Source organism: Antedon bifida, chromosome 2, assembly GCF_963402885.1.
Source record: "Antedon bifida chromosome 2, ecAntBifi1.1, whole genome shotgun sequence".
Classification (NCBI taxonomy): domain Eukaryota; kingdom Metazoa; phylum Echinodermata; class Crinoidea; order Comatulida; family Antedonidae; genus Antedon; species Antedon bifida.
Genome location: NC_136227.1, coordinates 27,784,385 through 27,803,880, shown reverse-complemented (window position 1 = coordinate 27,803,880; position 19,496 = coordinate 27,784,385). Strand labels below are relative to the sequence as shown.

Sequence of the window (19,496 nt, the reverse complement as noted above, 5' to 3'; positions counted from 1 at the left end):
GTCCCCATCTGACACGGCTTCATAAAAAGTTGTTAACGGGTAGATGGTAATGGTTCTACTGCTTAGGCTTAATTCGGATAACATCGAATTTTGTCCGTATCTTCCACCAAAGATAATTCGTGTATTGTATTGTTACCCTTTAGCCATCAGCTGTGAGTACAGTTTGTTTATATGTGTATACATATACCTATTCTCATCTGACTCCCCAATAACATGTTTGATTTATGTTGATATAAAGTTTGCGGTACACCACGTATGACTATATTTACTTCTGAAAAGAACTGTTGAGTTTCTAGACGTCCTCATAAGTGAGAATGTTTGATGTACCCTAAATGTTTTGATATATAGGCCTATTGCACTTTTACGCCCCATATGACTGACATTGGCATCTTCTTCAATACATATCATGAAAATAAGATATACCGTTATTCTTTGTACCTTAATCGCTATATCTCATTGACTTACGTTCAGTTTCATAGGAAAATTATGTAATAAGTGTCATATTATTACAGTATGTACCACATATGTCTGCATTATGTGCTTATGGTTACGATACAGGCTTAGTGTGATACATGTGACATTGTATTATACAGTTTTCCGGCTATTCATTGAAAATTCATTGAATAATATAAACAAATAGGCCCATTGTGTAGCTCTGCCCCGTCATGAAAGAACGACTCAACTGCATAAACCAAAGTTTTGAGATAATCAACAAAACGTGTTATTGTTTTAGCCCTTCTTATGTGTAGATAATACTATTTTGATTTTCACACCTTTTAGTAGTACATATAAGTACTCTTTATTGTGTAGAAAGTTTTATTAAATTTACTGACTCTAATTTTAGATATGTCAGTTTTACTGTTTTTTCATAACATTCTTGGTCAATCATACACAAGAAAATCACGAAAGACTGACTCAACTGCATTTGTCATGAAAGAATCAACTCAACTACAAAATGTATTTTCAAGAAAGTACTAATTTAACGTAAAAATATATTAAAAACATTTTATATTATTTAATAATTTGATAATAAGACTTTAGTTCATATAATACTTAGTTATATAGTGATTTTTTAAATGATTTATGTTCCTAGGCCAATTTTGTCTACGTCATATAAGGCACCCAAAGCCCATTGTCTGCCTGTGCGTTTTTTGGCTTGTTATAAGCTAAGCCTAAGACTAATTGGGGTTTTTGCTTATAAAGAATGAATTTATATGTGATATTATTTCATTAGAGGAAAATGAACAAGAATATATGTTATTCAAAATAATGACACCTTTTAAGGCATGATATTTAATTCATTCATTTTTAAAATTATTTTTGTCTGGACACTACCGTCGTTATATTGCTAGCAATAAAATTTCCCACTTTTCTGTATATATAATAGTGTGTACATATATTTGTATCTAAAAATAAGTTTCAAATATTGTTTTTTATGTTTCTTGTATTTTTAATTTTTAGTTTTAAGTAATAATTTAAGAGGGAGAATATTCGCATAATGGTGTTCACATACAGTAGTCTCTCCGGGGTATTTAATTCTGAATATTCGAAAAATATAATTAATACTCTAATAGTAACTAAACAAGTTTAAGTAAGTATTGAATAAAATAAATATTGACAATTATTAGTAGGGCAGTACAAAATTATTTAATGTTTAAAACAACAACATTTGAGTACACAGCTTGCTGTGCAGTAAACACCATTGTTGTGCACTTGAATGGGTTTCCTATGACATAATAGGTGTTAATATGTCAATTGAGTGAGTCTTTCATGACATTTGCAGTTGAGTTAGTCTTTGATGACAATAGTAACACACACTTGCAATTGAGTGGTATTTTGAATTTTATATTTTATATTTCTAGTCAAAATTTTAAATATCTAAATATAGCACAAGGTGTATTATTCCCTAAATAGCCCAAAAAGCTAAAAAAGTGATTTTTGAAAAATGTGTCAGTTGAGTCGTTCTTTCATGACAGGGCAGAGCTAGTCTGGCATCTAACAGCCATTGACTCAAGCTGCATAGTGGTAAAATCTGGCATATGCTGTCTGGCATAATTTTGAACCATCTGGCATCTAGCATTTATGCTAGGCATAATTTTAGAAAATCTAGCATAATCTGGCATAATTTGAAAAACCCAATGATACAGCATATGGCAGACGATTCAACATATCTTGCATATTTTCTAAAAAAACTAGCATAGTTTTTAGCGAATGTAGCATAATTTGGCCGAAAACCTTTTTTTTTTTACTTTGTTGGTTAAAAAAAACATACACTTCCCTCTAATACATTGTTTTTGTGCTATTTTGGCCGTAAATGTGTCTGGCATAATCTGGCATAATTTTGTGCTGCCACCTAGCATGATTTCATTCCCATCGCTGGCCACACTCAACAGCTGTATTATACATACAATTTGCCGGCTATTCATTGAAACTAGTTTAGCTATATAATATCTTATTGCCCGTACGTCACCCGAACCCAATCAAGAATAAAATTATTGTAGGCCTACTGTAGGCCTATATAGATTACCCTTCTTATGGGGCACTACTATACAGATATTGCCTGCTTAGAGGTGAAATATAAGATTTGACATCCCCAAGGGAATGATATTATGTTCGAGGGAATATATATTTCCCTCAGCTGCGCTTCGGGAAATATATAATTCCCCGAGAACATAATATCATTCCGAGGGGATGTTAAATCTTATATTTCACCGATATAAAAGGCGATATCTGTTATATTACATAGCCAACAACAAGTAGAATATCTGCTGGGTTGGGTAGCTAGGCTAGGTCTCCTTTTTGTATTGTATGTAAACAAGCTGCCTAGACACCTTACCTTGCGAAGAATAATATACAGATAATTACTAATTAATGATTCCTTGGCAATAAATTATTCACTAGCCTAGTTCGTTTAAATAATAACAGAAGAATTTCCATCAATAAGCCCAAATTAATAATAATAATATTATCAGGTAGGCCGAATAAATAATAATTCGTCTTCTTTCGAGCCGAATCACCGGATGTTCAGTGCGTCGCGCGCGTAACGGTTACTACTGTGAGTATTAACCAATCACAAATGGTCTTTCATCACATCTAGGGAGGACTAATAACAAATAAGGGCGCTATATATGCATAGTTTAAATACTTAGATCATTAATTTCTTCAAGCAAGTTCCGTGGCGCAGCGTATGAAGCGTTGGAGTGACAATTTCATCGCAAGTTCAAGACCCAGTAGATGACTTTTGTTTATTTATCGGCAAACGCGAGTGTTGCCACACGAAAATTACACAGTCAATATCATCGTTCTCGAGAATTTGCTGGATTTTATATGTTTAATGACAGGGGACACGATAATTACGCGAAAATTACTCAGTCAATATCATCATTCTCGACGATATATACGATTTACGATCCTCGCTGCGGTAGTGATGCACTTTCAACCAATCACGTTCACGTATTTACATAGGCTATCTAATATAAACAAATAATGATTTACACCATAACATAATACTATTCAGTCAAGAGTCAAACAAGGCACATATATCAACTATGTGACTGTATGTAAGTAAAACAGATCGATAAAACATTTATTACGAATGTTGGACAACTTATGAACTACTTTCCTTATGGAATATTTCTGGTTCAAATCGCTATTCTCTTCTTTATTCTGTATATTTGATTTTTATTTGATTTTAGGTCGATGTTGTTGTTTTTATAGGTCTTCCTATCAATAATTAAACTCTTCTCTGGTCTCGCCTCTCACCATCGAATTTTTTTTTATAAAACTTCGCAAAACCTCACCTTTCAGTTGAAAGACAAGGAGTTAAATCATTTATATTCAATTTGAGTTTTAGAAAGATCCAAAAATATCACTCATAAGTCATCATGGTACCTATGTTGTAACAATACGGAATCTGAATCTGAATATTAGAAGACATGCAAAACAGTTGCTCTGTCGTATTAGAATGCTTGAAAAACAAGACTGCGGGAAACAGTTGTTTCTTTGCACATCAAAGACGTTTTAAAAGTTATTTTGTATGCAACAATTGTGATGCTACTCGAACATAACACTATCTTATAAAGATATATAGATGTTACGACATTTGCTGCGTAGATCTATTCATATTCTGCACAGCAATTTGACCTGCCGGCACGCTTCATTGCTTGTCAGATCCGAAAGTTCGTCGTTTGTCTACAAAACATTGGCCTAGGATGACATAGACAAATTTACGGCTTTCGCTTTCTGCGGGTGAAATAAATTATTACAGGCGACGATTGTACACTGCATGGCCTCACATGGAAGATCGAAAGATACACGTTTCAGTAAAGTAGGCCTATGCTGTGTAGGTCTGGAATCTAACAGCCGTTGACTCAAGTTGAATGAACAGCTCTAGCAAGACGACAACTACTCATGCGAGACGACAGCAGCTCTAGTTGGAAAATAACAGCTCTGGACCACAATAGTTCTAGACAACATTACAGCAGCGGGTCATGATATTACTTCACCATAACAGTCTAAATATATACTTCTCGTTAGTAGTCTACAGTTATAAGTTTCCTTTTTTTTACATTACAACGCTCGTTTCGTATTATTTTGACATTGTTTCTTTTATTGTCAAGAGTGCATATGATCTGTCTTGCCTGCTTACATAGTCAGTTGAAAAGTTAGTTTGGCTCGTGATTCGAAGATCTGGTGATGCTTTGACGAAGAAGCATGGTAAATGCATGAGTTCGTTTCGTACTGCCCTGTTGATAACAAGTACTACAACCGGGTGAGTACACGCGTTTATGTAGACTAAGGGCCGTCCGAAATCACAAAGACGTTTACCTAGCTCATGGTAGAAAAATTGTTCTTGCAAATACATGCCAAGATTTATAGGGAAATGGCAAACAGCAAACACGATAGTGATGAGTAGAACGGACAATGCAAGACGATTCCGCTGTCCTGTTCGCTCTTTACGATTTGTCGAGTTTTGTGATGCGGAGCTGCGTCGACTGCGGAATAAAATCACTGCCATCTCCACGTAGAATGTCGATATCACGCACAGTGGGATTACGTACATAACAATTCCGCGCGTGATCTCATATACTTTGGCTCCCTTTGAAAATCGCGGAATATATTCACATACATCGTGCATGTTTAGTTTCCCACAAACAAGTATAGGCACGCTGGATAATATTGATAACACAAGGATAAATAGTAGAATTATATAACGAAATCTAATAACAAGAGTTCTACCACGTCTTGGGTTCCGCACGACCATAGATCGATCAAGGCTCAGCGCTACTAAAGTAAAAATGGCGAACCCTTGTACAGTGACTTCAAACGCGCTGTACAGTTTACATTCTAGATCGGTAGAAATCTTAACTTGTTTGTGAAAAAACTGCCGAAACAAACTACGATACGCTAGAAAAACGAAGTTACACATACAGAGCCACATGATAAAGAAATAAGCGTTACCGCACACGAAACCACGAGTAGTTCCACACATGCATATTTTGATGCATACTGCAACTAATATGAGGTTGAGGATTATACCAATACAGCACACGGTCATATTTACATACACTAGCGACTTACTATCCAACCAGCTCGAGTACGTTGTCTCCGTTGTAAAATTATCACTGAAAAAACAAAAACATTATAAATCTATAGTAATATTTTATATGAATAATATTTACAAACTTTGGGCTCTAAATTACCTTAAACGTAAAGTTATATAAGCGTTATGTACATGTAAACATTCCAAATTGATATTAAATTAAAACTTGATGATGAGGCTGGTTTTATTCTTAAAGATAACCCTGTTCACACGACAAAATTGCGGTGGAGTTGTTTCGTCTTAACCACCAAAACATAATGGAATGGACTGTCAGATGGCCCAGTAAAAACTAGTTTTAAATTTGACTATAACACATGCATTCATGTTTTAGTTAAGCGTGGTTCACACTAGAACGCAACACAGAGACGTATTGACGCAAAGTGCTGTATTGCGTAATCACAAGTGAGAACCGACGACGCAACAGTACTGCAAACATCGCAGGTTTGATTTCACGCCGGCGGGAGAAAATAGAATTATTGGAAGGGCATTTTCTAACGTTTCGTTACGTTGTGTATCTAGTGGGAACCAAGCTTTAGATATGACGAAAACTGTGGCGACGTATAAACGGTACATTATGTAACAGTGTGTCGTAAAGCATAACTTAATAAATGTCATATGTCAAATACTATCATCTCTTTTGTTTTGATAGTTTATACTTAGTCTACTGAAAATGTTCTACAACGTTAAAGCTAGAATTGCATTTATTAGCAATACTTTATACCTTAACATCTATTTAAATTACGTGACATCTCTGTCAAAGGATAGAAACACTTAATAGTAGAATCACAAGAGATTGATTTAATGATGGTTTACGATGACTAAATAAACATTTTAATCCGTGTATTATGATTACAGAACGATACATATAGTGTAAAGATTATGGATTGAAGACACGATTCCATAACATCATTTATTTCACCATTGTTTTCTGCCTCGGGTTAAGTGATCTGATCGTCCAAGGAAATGTGTTTGTCTTCGCAATAATAATTATTTTGATTTACATGACCATAGCTAGTATAGATAGCATCCAATTGTGAAAGTGTTTATGGACGTGTATATATTATATATGTCATTCTTTTGAAAAAAAATCATCACAATAGTGTATAGAATATGACATTTTCTGTAATGTTACACATGTATTAATTTACACGTCACGTGGCGCAGTGTGTTAGACGTTGGGCTTCTGCGTATGGGTACTTAAGCGTGGTTCCCACTAGAACGCAACGCAGCGACGCAAAGTGATGTATTGTGTAATCACAATTGGGAACCGACGACGCAATAGTGCTGCAAACATCGCAGGTTTGATTTCACGCAGGCGAGGACAAACACAATTATTAGGAGGGCGTTTGCTTACGTTGCGTAGATTGCGTTGCGTACGCTTTAGTAAGGTGTAAACATACCTGAACTGATTACTCTCAACATTGCGGAAGTATGTTTCTATACGTGCTTGATCCAAAATTACCGGGGTAATAATGTGAAGCGCTTAGAGGCTTTGAGCATTATTGAAGTATAAATAATACAGGTAAATGATAGATTTTTTTGAACACATGGCGTTTCATACGTATAATACTCAATAAGCTAAAAAACACAGTTTCCAAAAAAAATCGAAATCCAACTGGTGGACTAACATAAAAAAGACATAACTAGACTGGGCGTTGTATCAGGTTTCTTTACTGGTGTTGGAACTATCGTTTGCCTTCTAATTGGATCCAAGATTTTAATTATAATATCATTATTCAACTTCACATACCATATTCAAAAGTTGCAATATTGTGTACATTATTAAATTATCCTGTACGTGTTTCGCATGGGAACACTTATCACTTATAGGTATATTGTTAAAAGCACTGTAGAGAATAAATCACGTGTTGTGTAACGCAATAATTCACCACAAACGTTCAGTTATCAGCTTGTACACGAATGTGGAACGCGTGCGTATTAAATCCATGGATTATTCAAGTAAAAATCCGTTTCTAAATAATTCCTTGTGCCAAAGTTAGTTTCATAATGATGTAAATACCTTAAGGGAAAAAATATCTTAATGGTTCGTGCTTTGTAGTATAATAATGCAATTCACTTGAATACTGCAGTATTTCCAATGAATAATAGAATTCTTGTACAATACTAATGGAATTATTATGTAGCAAATGCAGTCATGCCTAACAACTGAATTGTTTATCTTTTTGTCCTTACGAATTGGACAGGATTAGACTGTATTTTTTTGATACATGATACATCAATGATAATTAACCCCGAAGACGATTTTACATTGTGTCATTTTAGTGATGAACTTGTCAAATGATAAATTAATCCATATCAATAAACCTAATTCGAGGGCATTTGTATGCTATAAAAGGCAGGGACATAACTATAGGCCAAAATCATAACGAGGCACGCATAAACACAGTATGATCTATCTATCTATCTTGGTTCCCACTAGCGACGCAACGTAAGCAAATGCCCTTCTAATAATTGTGTTTGCCCCCTCCTGCGTGAAATCAAACCTGCGATGTTTGCAGCACTATTGCGTCGTCGGTTCCCACTTGTGATTACGCAATACAACACTTTGCGTCGGTGCGTTGCGTTCTAGTGGGAACCACGCTTTAAAGCGTGGTTCCCACTAGCGACGCAACGCAAGGACGTAACGCAACGCAAGTGAATTGACCAATCACAAGCGATGGCTTAATCGCTTGTGATTGCTAAAGCTTGGTTCCCACTAGAACGTAACGCAAGGACGTAAACGCAACGCAAGCGTTTTAACCAATGACAAGCGAAGTTATAGACAGTTAGCAATCACAAGCGAATAAGCCATCGCTTGTGATTGGTCAATTCACTTGCGTTGCGTTACGTCCTTGCGTTGCGTCGCTAGTGGGAACCACGCTTAACTGTCTATAACTTCGCTTGTCATTGGTTAAAACGCTTGCGTTGCGTTTACGTCCTTGCGTTACGTTCTAGTGGGAACCAAGCTTAAGCGTTGTTCCCACTAGCGACGCAACGTAACGCAAATTACGCAACGTTAGAAAATGCCCTTCCAATAATTGTGTTTGCCCCCGCCTGCGTGAAATCAAACCTGCGATTTTTGCAGCAATGTTGCATCGTCGGTTCCCACTTGTGATTACGCAATACATAACTTTGCGTCGACACGTCGCTGCGTTACGTTGCGTTCTAGTGGGAATCAAGCATTTGGGAGTAGCCTAATCGAGTAACCGTGACGAAGGATATTTTCCGAATTTTACGTGTTTTTTTTCAATTTCAATTTTCATTGCGCATCTCAATTCTGACACCATCCATCATTGTTATCGACTTCATTATATTGTTTTTCTAGAGTACAGAAGCAAGCCGTATTTAATGTTGGCTTCATTCGTTAAAAGTAGATTTTAAAATGATGTTAAATATGGGAGTAAGGAAGCAAAGAAGGGGTTTGTGCTGACGATTTACGCGCCAAATCTGTATGTGCTAAAGTATGGGAAGATAAATAAACGTAATAGCACTAAAGTATAGTTCGGCTTACTGTTTTCTCCTCTCCTGTCCGTCGCATTTCAACTTATTTATCTCATAACAGTTCACCCGATTCTACAGCTGTCATTAGGTAGATATCAACTGTATTGAAATTCATTTAGATCATGAGCCTATGTGTAAAACAACCTTTTATACACGTCGGTTTCTTTCACAGAACTTATTAATGTATAATGGTAACGAGACCCCTATTAAGGGGACACCTACGGAACCCAACAAAGTGTCCCCATTATAGGGTTTGGCCGTAGTGTTAACTTATTCCCCTCGTTCGATTCACGGAAAAGTGTCTCCTTATGCTTGGTTCCCACTAGAACGCAACGCAACGTAACGCAGCGACGTATCGACGCAAAGTTATGTATTGCGTAATCACAAGTGGGAACCGACGATGCAACATTGCTGCAAAAATCGCTCGTTTGATTTCACGCAGGCGGGGCCAAACACAATTATTGGAAGGGCATTCTAACGTTGTGTAGGTTGCGTTACGTTGCGTCGCTAGTGGGAACCACGCTTAACGCAGCGACGTATCGACGCAAAGTTATGTATTGCGTAATCACAAGTGGGAACCGACGATGCAACATTGCTGCAAAAATCGCAGGTTTGATTTCACGCAGGCGGGGGCAAACACAATTATTGGAAGGGCATTTTCTAACGTTGCGTAGGTTGCGTTACGTTGCGTCGCTAGTGGGAACCACGCTTAAATAGGGGTTGGTCGTAGTGTTGAAGGCTATTCTTCCTCGATCGATTCACGGAGAAAGTGATTATGGGTTACAATATAGGATGCTCAAACAATTTTTAGTCGCGTGGACGCGACTCTATAGTTCACTATGTCGGTCGATCGGTCTGTCGGTATGTCGGTCTGTCTGTCGGTCCGGTATCACTATGCGTTTTAGCACGCGACTTATGGCTGTTGGCCTTGTTGTACTTTTATCCGCTTAATGTATATTCTTCGGGCTATATTATCGGATTAAAATGTTACCATTCCGTAAATATTCACTAATTATACAGTAACTTGCATTATGGCGTTTCCCTGATCGCCATTACTTATGTACATAGAAAAACAAAATGTGTTAAATATGTTCGCGTATTCAAGGCATACAATTTCAAAAAGCCATAAAAATGAAAGGTAGTTTAAATAAAAGACGAGAACATGTTTGTCTCAGGTGAAAAATAAACTTAAAAAAAAAAAAACATTGACGAGGCAAATCAGTATTGTTTGCCGTCTGCATTTTAAATTTGAATTAATACGATGCACGTTATTTTGTGTACGTACATTCTTAATTATTAGCAACTAATTAAAACAATTCCAGCTGTTCAAATCAAGTCACAGATAGATGGCATATAACGTGATAAAATTCAACATTACAATAATATAGCATGTGAAATAATAGGTAATAATAGAAGAGGGAATTACTTTTGCTGTACACAATGGCATGAGATATGCTTAATAACGGCAGTAAAAGTCTAGGCCGTATGATACTATACATATTTGTATAAATTGTATCAGTGAATAGGACGAACGGTTTGTTTTGATTTGAATTTGTTTAAGATCAGCATATGTGTATAGTAAGTGGCTTTTTATGTATTCCTATTTTTGTATTGCCAATACTCATAATAAACATCACAGAAACATGAATAAAAAAACACTAAGATGACATTTTATGACAAATTAATGTTATCTAGGCCTAAACGTATGTCTAAGTAAAAAATCTAGAGAAAATGCAATTGTAATGGCTATTAGGCATATTATATAAGATAAACATTGTAATAATCTATGTTACTTTGATGCGGAATTCAGGTTACGTTATGTAGTATAAAATTGCCTTAGCACAGCTTTCGATTGAATTTGTTTAATTTTTCATTATGAGTGTATTTATGCATGTTTTTATTATGAGTGTATAAATGGGTGTTTTAAAAATATTACACCATAAAATGTGGGCAAGGTCGTTAATGAATGAACAAGTGAAACTTAAATAATTACATTATAATATCTTGGTGGTAAGGACAAGCATGTTGTATTGAACAGTACATTTTCTAATGAATATTTCATGACCCAATATATTTGCCTGATTTGTTTATATATATATATATATATATATATATAATACTGTATTAGCACCATGTATGTACCTGACTGACTAGGCTATTTGATTCTATTCTTCTAAAACATGCTGTTCTTAACGGGGGTGCATTTTACAGTCCTTTCCATAGCAATGCACTGTACATTAGCCATAGTCTGGTTCTAGACGACAATTCGACATAACATTAGCAAAAATAACATTTTGCCACACACGGTGTTTAGACAGATAATAAGGAAATCGTGGATGGAGAGTCCCACTTGAGACTTTTCAAAGTTCTTCTGAACGTATTCTCAACATACTAATCGTTTAGGCCTTCAATTACATCACAGTAAACTTACCTACTAACACTATAAGATGAATAATAGTCCATCTTGATTTTCAAAGTATTCAATTACTCTCACATTGACAAAAATTTCAAACAAAATTTCATCAGATGATGCAGAGAGATGATACAACAGACTCCCTTCTTGCTACCGTTCGACACAATGCGTTGTTCGTTAATAAACGACTTGTGCCGAAAAGTCCAGTTATGAAGCTTATTTGTCACGTGACTCTTCAGGAGACGGCAGTTATGAAACTACGGCAATTATTTAAATAACACATTCAAGAACCAAAATGAATAATTGATAACAAGGAAGTGAATTTGATAATTAAAAAAAAAATCAATCTATATTTAGCTACAATAATTTGATAAATGTAGAATACCATTACAAATTTGTAAACCAAACCTTATTTATTTCAATATCAAATCTTTAGAACATGAAGTCGTCAAGCATAGTGCAGTAACCTATCTAAGCCTGTTGATTAAAACGTTCAATACATATTATTGATTTATTTTGTGCTATTATTTTACTGTCCAAAATATAAATTTTTTAATAATTTTGGCAATATTTATAAGTACTAAAACATAATGCGTCAAAGATGCGCTAGAATCTATTATTATACGCAGGTTCCAAACTAAAATCATTTTAAACGTATGCTATTAAAGCGTGGTGCCCACTAGAGACGCAACGCAAGGACGTACGCGCAACGCAAGGAGTTGACCAATCACAAGCCACTGTTCGAATAATCATCGCCTGTGATTGGTTAAATCGCTTACTTTGCGTTACGTCCCTGCGTTGCTTCGCTAGTGGGAACCAAGCTTTAAGCGTGGTTCCCACTAGAACGCAACGCAGCGACGTATCGACGCAAAGTGCTGTATTGCGTAATCACAAGTGGGAACCGACGACGCAACAGTACTGCAAACGTCGTAGGTTTGATTTCACGCAGGCGGGGGCAAACACAATTATTGGAAGGGCATTTTCTTACGTTGCGTCGGTTGCGTTACGTTGCGTCGCCAGTGGGAACCACACTTTAGGAACAGGGGAAACTAACGTGCAGCAACGTATGGTCCATGTTTTTTCTATTTTCCAACTTCTGGACCTAAATATTATGTTTGTGTTATAGTCACACAATTTTGTTACCGGATAACCAGGTGTCATGCATGACTGTGGAATATAAGATATCTTGTTTAATGACTTGCTCTGTTTCAACAAATTCAATAATATAACCCAGATTTTTCTCATGACGACATTAGGCTATAGAATGTATAGTTTCACAGTTATACTTTAATTCACTTTAATTCAATACATTTTTTGTTCATAATTTCAGCCAGAAGACGTTAGAATTAATGCAAATATTAATCAATTGAAGCTAAAAGCATGCTTTTAATATTCTGCGTATCTAATCTTGTTTAAAATCTTAAGCTCTGTTTACACTATCAAACAGTATGTGACAACAAAACAAGGCCACCATACATGGCTGCAGTCGCGTGCTCAAATTTGAATTATTGTTTTTACCGACCGACCGACCAACCAACCAACCAACCGACCGACCAACCGACATAGTGAGCTGTAGAATCGCGTTTGTACGCGACTAAAAATCTGAAGTGCCCAAATACGGTAGTGATATTCCCAAATACGGTAGTGATATGCTTAAATATGATAGTGATATGATATCATCATATCCATATATGGGCACATCACATTTGTTGTCGCATACAGTTTGATAGTGTAGACAGAGCTTTAAATCTTTCAAATAGGCTAAATACATTAAAAAAAATAGGAATCAAGTAATGGGATATTCTTGTATTACCTTATTCTATTTTGTATGTTTGTTGCTTACAGTTTCAATGTGTTTATATCATTGAGATTTATCCCAAATTAAATCAATTCCCATAAGAAGATCAGTTGCCATTATTTTTTAAACCATTAGCCTATTTAGATGAGTTATTATCATAGACGGGAAAGTGCGTGTTAATTCTTACAATACCCTTTTTCCAACGGAGTAACTCTTAGCTTCTCCTGAGTATTTCAGGTTTTAATTCGTATCAGCAGAGTTATGATAAGTCAAATAATAAGCTCATTAAGTGCCAATTGAAAAGAGTATCACGCTATCTGATGAGACAGATGTGTCAAACCCTTCTATAATCAATGCTCTTTTATCATACTAAAGGCCAATTTACACAGACGAGCGGCAACGGTAAGCGGGAAAACTGCGTACTGTCGCTTGTCCCACGCAGAATCTGTATCTATCCTGAGCGGAAACCACTTTGCGTTGTGCGTAAATGGTCATAATAAATAACATAGATTCTATATTTTTATTACCGTTACCGCACTAGGTTTATTAAACAGTTGTGCTCAATAACTTGCCGGTGGTTGATGAAATGTATATTGTGTTTTCATATGCCGCCATCTTGGCGAGACAATAAAGCACGACTAAATTAATAGTACAGAAACCAATTTCATCCAATCATAAGTAGTGCATTCAGTATATCTAATGCCCCGTTGATACTTGCATATTGGTCCTCAGTGTTCCGCATTCAATGCGGGGCCAATGTGGAAAGTTTTGTCGCACAGGTTCAAGTTATAATATATTTTATTTCTGTATCTGTATAAGAATTATGTGACAATAATTTGGTTATACGCCTGCTATTCAGTGACTATTTGTTATATAAGTCGTTGAATAGAATGAATATTTCCATTCGTTGAATGTCCGATTGACCTAGTCTAATCGGCTCTCATGCCACGTACAACGTTTAACGCATTAACATATTCTCTTGTGAAAATACAATCGGAACTACTCAAAACTCGAAAACATTCACTATTTCTATAGGATTTAGGAAAATAATTATTATATTAAAAATGTAAATGACTTTTAATGATTACCGCGAATAAAAGAACATTGAATTTATAAAGAATAATTAATTAAATGTTGTATTCAAAGAAAGGGTTAAGGATTTATGGTTTTTACCAACCAATTTATTATTATTCATTAAAGAAGAAAATTAGATCAAATGCAATTAAATGGGATATTAAACGTTAATATAGATTAGTTTTAAGGTTTAATGATAATACCCTGCTAATCATTTAAAACAAATTAATGAATACTGTATTGCAGTAGTGTGCCGTACAAAGTGCCTATTATATCCGAACAAATGTTCTCAAGCTGTACAGGTATGGCACTTGTGCATTATTATGATGGATGGCTAATAACATAATAGATGCCGCGCCACGAGAACCGGCAACATTTTGATAGAAAAACACCTTTTATTATTGTAATAAATGCCCAATCTGAAAATGTCTGAAGCTCGGTTTTTGCAAGCCCGTAGCCATGATTTTTTAAAGTGGGGTTCTCTTTTCCACAACAAATTACAAGTGTTGGAGACTGAAAAAAAGATGGATTTAGGCCTACAGTACCTAGAAGATGAAAATAATATGCCTGCTGGCTATGTAGCATTTGCCATAACATTATCATAAGTTAGTCTGGTCTCTAATTTGCATTTTCACGTCAGATTAGGTAAATTTAATACCACACGGTTGGACAAAATATCTACCGAGGCCTACAAACAAACGCTACGGTACCACAAGGCAACCACATCCTACCACGCACGACCTGTAGAGGGTGACTGGGGTGGTTCTAAAAATGGTGGATTGAAGTGCTGAGTGCTCTTTTGGATTATAAATTTGAATATTTAGGGTTTTTGGTTGAATATAACCATTTATTTTGTCTTTTTATATTAAAACATTATTTTTTATTTTTCTATTCAACGTGATTCAACTTCAACAAAATGACCTATTATGGAATAATGGCAAGGCGCTTCAAAGTCAATCAAATTAGCATTTAGGCCTAAATACACGAGTAAAGAACACAGTCTTGCAAATGTTGATTAAAAATATGGGCCTAATTACATTATCTATATTATTGAGTGGTTATGTCTCATTTCTAGAATAGAAGATAACATTGTATCATTGTTTTATTATCGGCTAAAACGAAAGGTATCTAAAACAAATAAACCTTTGAACATACCAAGTAACAATGCTATTGCGGTAAGAATTCACGGTACACACATACCTATAGTTGCCGTACAAAATGGAGAATATAGGATTGATGTTGGTATTTCTTGCTTTATGTGGTAAATATTGTTACATTTCGTTTGTAGTTTTAGATTGTTTGGCCTATTTAATAAGTATGGTTGTTTAAACGGCTAATGGTCGAGGTATAGGGCTATAAATAGGCTCAATTGCTATAGAAAAAAATGGGTGAAAATAACCCTTTTTGCCTCTTTCAAAAAGATAGTTACAAGTATAATACTGAGCCCCTGTGATGGTCTCTTTTGTTAGGCCTATACTACACAAAAACAAAGCCTGTGTTGCCAACACATTGTCAGGCTTATTTGTCCACTTCAGCTCCCAACTTTACTTAAATTTAGTCACTAAACAATAGGGTTGAATACATACATATATACATACCATATACATATATATACATACATAAGTATACATACATACATACATATACGTTTTTCCAGCCTGCAAAAAAAAAAAAAAATAAAAAATTCAACATAAAATGAGGAAATGCTAAAACAGTAACAATTACCCAATCAGAGGTCAGATGAATGCATGTTAATTAGCACGTTTAAACTGTTTATAGTATTACATAATGTGAAGATATTGTGTGAATCAAACCTTTGTTTAACAAGGCCAAATATACATGGCTGCAGTCGCGTGCTAAAATTTGAGTTAGCGTTTACCGACCGACCGACCAACATAGTGAGGTGTAGAGTTGCGTTTGCACGCGACTAAAAGCAATGGTATTTATTAGTCTTTTGAATACATGTTGTTATTGAATGATAATTTGGTTTTGATATATTTCCCTGGTTGCAATATAAATCTAAATAAAAAATGGCATGGCACTCATATATCATTACAGATATAATTTTTTTCGACAAGAAATAATTTCTTCTTATAATTCATTCTCATTCTTTTAATTTTCATTATTATTTCTATAATATTATTATATTACTTTTCTTATTAAACAATAAATATAGTGTATAGTATACTATCCTATAAACAACAAAATGAATTTTTGAGTTTATAAAGAACAATAATTAATATGTTGGTGTATGTTTTGTACTGGTACATTCTATATGTAAATAGAGATAATGTCTTTTGTTAATCATCCATTGTTATTAGTTGGTATGATCAATTTACGAGAAGGGACTATCTCAACGTTAATCCCTTAAAAAATTAAATTCTGTAATTTCTATATACTTATAATTATAGCCTAAAAACATATAACTGTCTTTATTTTTTTTAAAGGATAAACTCAAACACGTTTTGCTCATTTACTCAAAATGAGATAATGCCTTTTTGTAAATCAGGGCAGTGTTGTACTGTATCCGACTTTTGCTATTATCAATGTGTACTGTAGTACAGTTAGTTCAATTGTTTGCTTGCTGATACAACAACTTAAATTGTTGTCTAAATTTAATTTCCAAATGACTTCACGTCATGTGCTATTTATATAAACTATGGATATTTTTATACTAAGATATCGTACTTATTCGAATAAACGCCTCGCTTTGAATAAACGCCTCCTTCGAATAAACTTCCCCTATAGAACATAATTTTGAATAAACTCCCCCTCCTCCCCTCCTCACTCTCCCCATCGAATAAACTCCCCCTCCTCACTCTCCCCATCGAATAAACTCCCCCTCCTCACTCTCCACATGAATAAACGCCCTCTCCTCACTCTCCACATGAATAAACGCCCTCTCCTCACTCTCCACATGAATAAACGCCCTCTCCTCACTCTCCACATGAATAAATTGTAGATCAATAAATTGTACTACTATTTGTAGTACAATTTATTGATCTACAATTTACCAAGCAATTTGATACCATTTTTACTGTATGTTATCACTTCTCAATATCATTTGTCGTATTTTTTTAATCTATAGGGTATTTATTTGATGTTACCATATTACACTAAAAAGATAAACGCCGAATAAATTGAGGTGTTTATTAGAATAAATACGATATATAAAAAACATCTTTCAAACGGAATTGCATCTAAAACATTTTCTGAAACATTACCATGACATTTTCTGTTAAACTGAGTTAAAAAAGCAAGGTGTAGACCTATAATGATTTTCTTTCTTTGCAGGAAGTTGTTTTGATGGAATCTCAGCTACAAACCTAACAACTACAGAACCGACAACCGCAGAACCGACAACTACAAACCTAACAACTACAGAACCGACAACCACAGAACCGATAACTACAAACCTAACAACTACAGAACCGACAACCACAGAACCGATAACTACAAACACAACTACAGAACCGACAACCACAGAACCGATAACTACACACCTAAAAACTACAGAACCGACAACCACAAAACCGATAACTACAAACGCGCCAACTACAGAACCGACAACCACAAAACCGATAACTACAAACATAACTACAGAACCGACAACCACAGAACCGATAACTACACACCTAAAAACTACAGAACCGACAACCACAAAACCGATAACTACAAACGCACCAACTACAGAACCGACAACCACAAAACCGATAACTACAAACACAACTACAGAACCGACAACTACAGAACCGACAACTACAGAACCGACAACTACAAAAAATACCATAAAACTTACTGATACTACAAATAGTGAGAAAACGGTTTCTCAAAGCACTACTAAGGCGAACCGTACGTCAGTGACATATACGACAACTGAAAAACCGAAAACTACAGATCAGAAAGCCACAAAACCGATAACTATAAAACGGACAACACAACTGACAAGTACAAAACCAACAATTACAAACCCGAAAACTACAAAAAATACCATAAAAGCTACTGCTACTACAAATAGTGGGAAAACGGTATATCAGAGCACTACTAAGGCGAACCATACGTCAGTGTCTACAAACACATCAGAAGATACTGGAAAACCAACACAATTTTCACCAGTAACTAAAATTAATGGACAACCTGCCAACGGAAGACGAAGTATTATTTTTATCAACGTTTTAATACTTTAAAACACCAAATTGAATAGGCCTACTGCAGATTTACCAATATTAATGAAGTCTAAATACTTTGAATTGACGGCAAATCTATTTTAAAATTCATTAATGTGTGAACCTATTTGTCTTTTAGGGCATGGCAAAATAATAATAGTTCTATAACATTAAGCTCTGTCTACACTATCAAACATTATGTGACAAAAAAATGTGATGTGCCCATAATATGGACATGATGAAATCATATCACTACCATATTTAGGAATATCACTACCATATTTGGATACATCACTAGTTTGATAGTATAGACAAGGCTTAACAGGTTGTCAAAGTTTACTTGTTAAGAACTGAGAGGAAAACTATCAAAGTTTTTTTATTTATTATTATTTAACACATTTATGCTTGTGTTGCATTTGAAAACTAAGCGATGGTATCTAATACCAATTTGATATACTGTAGCACAATAGCATGTTTCATAAGCAAATTCAATATGTGTCGTTTTCATGGATTTTATACTCGATAACATTGATGCCAAGATGGTTACCGTGCTGTATTTCTTATAGTTTGTATACTATTTCTTTTAGAGCTTGGAATTGCATTGGGATGTATTTCCGTGGCTACTCTGGTAATAGCGTGTGCTGTCTTTTGTATGACCGTTTGTCAAAGACAAAGAGGGTAAGTAATTTGTAATATACATGAATTCAATCTGTTGAAATGAAAATTATAAAATCTTAAAGTAAGCAATCAGCTGTGTTAGCAATTTTTATCAATGGTTAAAGATAAGACATTTTACAAACAAAACATTTTCTAGAATGGTAGAACGATTGAGAGCTCAATACATTGCGATACTATTGGTGGCACGGTACCAAACCTAGATCGGGAAAAGTAGATCTTTTTATGTACAAATGAATATTTTGTGATCAATATAACAAGACTTAT

At 35.1% G+C, this 19,496-nt stretch overlaps 1 protein-coding gene across 1 annotated transcript; it reads right to left on the bottom strand.

Annotated features, from left to right (window-relative positions):
* Positions 1-3,567: 3,567 nt before the first annotated feature.
* Positions 3,568-11,654, bottom strand: LOC144858912 (neuromedin-B receptor-like). The gene is made up of 2 exons (XM_078715059.1): positions 11,535-11,654; positions 3,568-5,624 (listed from the first exon to the last, which is right to left on the bottom strand). The coding sequence occupies exons 1-2, from the start codon at positions 11,564-11,566 to the stop codon at positions 4,589-4,591; spliced, it is 1,068 nt and encodes a 355-aa protein (XP_078571185.1). The 5' UTR covers positions 11,567-11,654; the 3' UTR covers positions 3,568-4,588.
* Positions 11,655-19,496: the final 7,842 nt, after the last annotated feature.